The 5,756-nt window shown below is 40.9% G+C and overlaps 1 protein-coding gene across 2 annotated transcripts in view; it reads right to left on the bottom strand.

Annotated features, from left to right (window-relative positions):
* The window catches only part of XPO6 (exportin 6), a 105,276-nt gene that overhangs the window by 47,485 nt on the left and 52,035 nt on the right, over positions 1–5,756 (bottom strand). For both annotated transcript variants that reach the window (XM_019507584.1, XM_019507585.1), the window contains exon 7: positions 1,186–1,639. In XM_019507584.1, coding sequence (XP_019363129.1) covers positions 1,186–1,639 — 454 coding nt within the window. The remainder of the gene's footprint in view (positions 1–1,185; positions 1,640–5,756) is intronic.

The following is a 5,756-nucleotide window of genomic DNA, read 5'->3' as shown; positions in this document are numbered from 1 at the left end:
AGTTAAGGATTTCAGAGAAGCGAGAAACATTCAATTGACCTCTATTATATGCCAACCTAAATTTTGTTGCTAAACAAGACTTAAATCATATTGATATTATAAAGTAGAAGTATTTCTGTGATACAAAAATTGGATGCCATGGCTTGGAATAAGAACAAGGATTTACCAGAAGTTTTATGGTGCACTGCTGTGCTCATTCACTTCTATTAACACTCATTCATAGCAAGTCTTTGGGCACATCCACATAACCAGACTTACATAATCAGAAAATGTATCTTGCCAACATCAGTGTTGGTCGAAAGCCTGATTCTCAAAGCTAACACATACAGCAGGGCTGTAATGGAAAGCAACATCAATAGTTCACATAGCATGGTCTAGCACACAACACATTGAAGGTTCAACCATTCAGCATGACAGGTGAGAATTTCTGACTTTTCCTCCTGTATCCAATGTCAAGAGATTCATAAATTAGCTCAGGTACCAAATGTACTGGTATCCTTCTGGCAGTGATAAAAAAATTAAAAGCTTCCCAAGGGATTGCTGCTTGTGCCTCGCCCTTAAGGGATACAAATTATTGCTACTTCATTCATTTGCTAGCTTTGCATCCAGGACTCCTTTTCCAAGGTTGCTATCATAGCTTTCCAAAAACCTTAAGAGACTGATCACAAAAGAAAAATGAAAAAGAAAAGGTGACTTTCCCATATCAGTGCCAGGTACTGAACTAAGAAGCTTTCATTCCCTTCAGGGCCATGATTTGGAAGCATGCCACCTACTCCTTTGAGCCTGGACTTGAAACACACAAATGGCAGATACCAACCAGAAGGGAAGGTTGCAACTCCTTTACATCACTGTGCCTCTTCTGTTGCTCTGTTACAACTGAATGAAGGGCAGGTTCAGCTCTTGTGCCACCTCAGACCTGCAGTCAAACAGTAACGAACCGGGGGAACAGGGAGGAAGAGGACAGGAAAGAACACAAGCCTGCACCACCAAACAGTCACTCAGCAAACAACCCCCTAACACCAATCTTACCTGAGAACACCTACCTTCCTGTTCTCCATCAGCAGCACAGAGCTCTGAAAAAAAGGTGATTAGACACACCATGCATGACAGCAAATTAATTAAGACAAGTCTTTTAGCAAGTAAAACACCTTACCACAGCTCTTCAGCTGTGCGCCTTTCTCTTACCTTTCATCCAGTTCCTCCAGCCGGCTCTTCACTGTGTGGGCATTATTCTCCTTGGTAATCTTCTGCAGGAGGTAGAAAGTCTGCTGGAACATCCGCAGCAAATACTCTTCAAACTCCATAGGCACACAGTTTTTTGACATCAGTTCATTGATGCAAGACATAGCCAAGACTCCAAGCCTGCCACGTTCCTGGCCCAATACAGAGTTCTGGCTGCTGCCATTGACAGAGGTCATCTTCCTGGTTCGGGTATCGCAGCCAAAGCGGGCAAAATGGAATATGGTGGTAAGGAGTGAAGGGGTGATACTGGTAGACAGAGGGATCCAGCTGAAGAGGTGGGCCAGGCATTCCAGTGCCAGAGAACAAATATATTCACTCTCAGTGTCAAGGATAGGGATTGGCTGGTTCAATAATTTGGCCACACTGGGACTCTGCAACAGGCTACTTAATAAGTCACCTAGGAAATAAAGCATTTGGACAGCTAAATAATACTTCACATGGAACAATGCTTTTTGATTGCCTCTGCATAAAATTACCACAGACCAAAAACACTTTTGCAACTGACTGCTGTTCTTTATGCAGCAGGTAATGAACGTCAAAACAAATCTTTGTACAAACCATTAACATCATGTTGTTTCAAAGCATGCAAAGGAAAGTCCTTCTCACCTCAGTGACTTTCAGAGTTCTAAAAATTTCGGACTGAGCAAAACATTAGCTTAACTAAAAGATCCCACAGCAGGAGGGACTGAAGGCTTTACTGAAGAGGGGCACACTGTTTTAAATATAGGTGTATCACCTTTTCAACTACGCACTTATGCAGGAGTCACAAGTCTACTCCAAAATTTACTCACAAAATGAAAACTAGCATGCCAGAGTCAAGTTTAGGAAAGGGTTTTATTGCAACTTGTACAAAGTTTAACCCAGTATAGATATTTTTGGCATATCATAGAGCTTGTGGATTGTATTTGAAATTAGATGTGTACTTTAAAAACAAAAACACAACATTTACAGGAACTTAGTCCATTAGGTGGATAAGATCATACCACACCAGCATCTGGTAACACTTGCAGAATATTCACATACATACAAAAATCCAAAAATTCTCTTAAGGCTTCTCTTAAGGCTTAAAACTTACAGATGGATATGACATAGTGACATTTACAAGGATGGTAATCTTACAAATAAAGTGCTGCTTGAAAAACATCCTTTACACCAGTGGGGCCCGACCTTTCTAGCAGGCATGCCATGGGGGGGGGGCAGATCAAGGGCCCCAAGGTGAGGAGGGAGTGGGGCAGGGGAGGCTGCTCTCCAAGCTGTGTTCCCAGCTGCCGCATGCATTTATTGGTGGCATTAAAATTGGCCAAAAAAACCTCATTTGCTAGTGATGCTAATTTTCTTGTTATTGGTGCCAATCCGATACACAACCAATATATCAGTACACCTCTAAAGGCTGCCCATGCCACTTGTGACATGTGCCACAGGCCATCCAACGCCAAGAAGGGCACAGTTCGTTTTAATGTCTCACTGGTAAAGGCAAATGCTCTGTTCTGTGAACTAGATGTGACCAGACTTTTAATCTAGTAAAGAAAAGCCTAACTGGAACCAATGGCTGGCAATGGAAGCCAGGCAAATTGAGATTAGAATTTTTTATCAATGTGGGTGATTTTAACCATTGAAATTACCAAGGGAAGTTGATTCTCCAAGTCCTGATTTGAGGACTAGCATTCATCTCTCATCTCTCCGGCAGAGGTGTCGCATTATTTGTGTCACCACATTATTTGGCTTAGTATAGGGATAAGGGGTGAAATTCTTTGGCTTGTGTTAAACAGAAGCTAAGACTAGATGATCTAATGGCTTTCGTTTTTTAATCTAAAACTCTCAAGGCTCATGTAAAGTGCTCCTTACTACCTAGTATTTTATTGCTATTAATACATTTAAACACTAATCCAGTCACCTCTCAGTTTTCAAGCAATGGACATGTAGGCAATATGGCAAGACACTAAGTAAGAGGAAGACAAAAGGAAAATACAGGTCTGTTACTCAGCAGAGAGACAGAACAAATAACGGAAGACAGAAAAAGATATTCAATGCCTTCCTCCCATCAGTCTTCACAAAAATGTTGTGACCAGATAAATATTCTTTAAACTTTTTCCTTCAGCCAAGTTAGATATAATTTTAGTTGGTAGGGACTGATGAAATTGAGCCTTGAGTTTGTATATCTAAATCAATCTCTAAATCAGTGGAGATGGTCTTTGAGAACTCAGGAAGGCTGCTTTTCTGTTTATTGCTTTGTCTTTTCTTGGGGGCAGGGAGGGGAGAAGTCTCAGAGGGTAAAGAAGGGTTCAAAGAAAAACCTCCCAGTGAAGGAGGTACTTAAGAAAAAGTTAGATAAACATCCGTTAGAAGCCTAGATATTTTCCCCATCTCAGAAGAGGCAGATAAACTAGATGACCTTGAGGTCCCATTCCTGCTCTACAGCACATAAAAAAACCTGACAAATCATAGAAATAAGTCTTTTGCCATAAAATATTGCCATGGTTCTGTCATGGGATCTTCAGTTTTGCAACATCCTTTTGAAAATGTTTACACCAGAATTAATCTCAGTATTCCAATACCAATCTCAAAATCATATAAAGTTACCTCAATACTCACTACTCCTCTGTCTATATCCAAGGATTACATTAGCCCTTTTTCCCCCCACAGCTCCACACTGAAAGCTCTTGCCAAATTGCTCGTCTGCTGTGATGCCTAAATTATTTTCGGCACTGTCATTCAGTATACAGTCCCCCACTTTCCTGGGAACAGGTAGCATTTTTTGTTCCTAGATGTCCTTTGCCTAGGGCCCAGGCCTTGAATTGCATTTTATCAAAAAAATTGTTCAAATAGGCTCACAGCTTGCAAAGTAATTCAGATTGCTTTATATAAATACCTTATTATCTACCAATGATTATTTTGCAACAAGTAACGCCAGTCATGAAACTAGTACTAATTAAACGTTCTTCTGATTACACTGATCTTGGTAAATACATACTGTATTACAAAACACACTAGCTGAACAGGCTAGTAAGAGGTATCTTCTGATCAAGTCTATATATATGGACCAAAACAACCCTATACTGTTGCAAAACACCATTTCACACCGTGTTTTATTTTGTTATTAAATCAAATTATTTGCATTATTATTGACCACAGTTAGAGCTCTTCCCTTGTAAATGGTACCATTATTCCTGCTAAATTTCAATTTTCTACAGGGAACATTAAAATCAAATTATTTTTCTAAAGCAGTTTTGGATTTAAGACGCATTGCCTCCAAAATTGTGGTTGCAAGCTAACCTATGTAGGTTGAATAATTAAAAAATTATGACAACTAGAGCAGTTTGAATACAAAGGAGAAATCTATAGCAGTTCAACCAAAGCTAGTGTTGGTTAGTTTTAAAGTCAAGTGAGGAAGAAATGGAATATGCCCCAGCAGAGATCGTTAACTTTACTTTTCAGTAAGAAGTGTGTTAATTTACAGGACAGTATAATTTAGAAGCTTTTGTTGTAACTGAGCATCAGCATTAGCATGGAGAAACACCACAGTCAAAAGAGGAAATTCCCTCTATGTGAAGTAAAATAAATTTCAACCTTGCATAGAGAAAAGTCTAATTAGCACAAGTTTGTGATTTTTTTTTTGAGTGGAGCCAAACACAGAAAGGTTTTAAATGCAATTATCTGTTTCAAGTGAAGCTCCATTATATTTCACATTCAGTTGTATATATTAACTTTATTGCATCACAGAAGGTGCGCTTATTCTGAGAAACAAGAAATGGGAAGTAAAAGGGCTGAGGCAGCCTGAGTTGGTGGAGACAGAAGTCCACCTAAGTGAACTTGATGTCACAAAGACCGCTGATTATATTGACAACAAAGAAGGATGGGTGAGATTTCTCCTGTTTTATCCTATGGACCTGTAAGGTTCCCTGAACCCACACTAAAAAAAAACAGAACATCTACTATATCATATTCTTTTATCTTTAGGCCAATATGGCTACAACCTGGATACCCAACACATGGTACTAGGGCTGTGCAAAGCTTTGGTTGTCGATTCATTCGGAGGAGATTCAGCCTGATTCGGTGGCCGAATCTCTGAATCCGAATCAAAGTCAGGAGACCAATTAAAAAGGTCTTAATTGATTCGAAGCCTCCAAATCAAATTTGGAAAAGATTCGGAGAAGATTTGGAGACTCGGGCAGTCCCTGCTTGCCGCTGCAGAGAACTGGACCCAGGCTCCATGATGGTAAGGGGGGGGCGGGGGTAGGAACCCTGCCAGGCCCCACCCCCTCCTGAGTGCCCCGCGACCCCAGCCCACTCTCCCAGCCACATCAGTGGCTGCCTTGCCCAGCCCCAGCATCCTGGCATTTAAAAAAAAAAAAGCCCCGCACTCACCAGCTTCTGCAGCAGTTGTCAGGGCTTCTGGGAGCTTGTGGTAGAGCATCCCCCCTCCCCTCACGTGCGCAGGGCAGTGGGGATCGCCCCTCCTGCCTGGCAGGAGCTGGAAAGTGTAGGGCCTTTTTTTTTTTTTTTTTTTTTTTTTT

This window comes from Gavialis gangeticus, unplaced genomic scaffold (genome assembly GCF_001723915.1).
Source record: "Gavialis gangeticus isolate Ggan-Ray unplaced genomic scaffold, GavGan_comp1, whole genome shotgun sequence".
In the NCBI taxonomy this organism is placed as follows: Eukaryota; Metazoa; Chordata; order Crocodylia; family Gavialidae; genus Gavialis; species Gavialis gangeticus.
The sequence above is the reverse complement of the archived record's forward strand: the minus strand, read 5'-3'. Positions and strand labels throughout refer to the sequence as shown.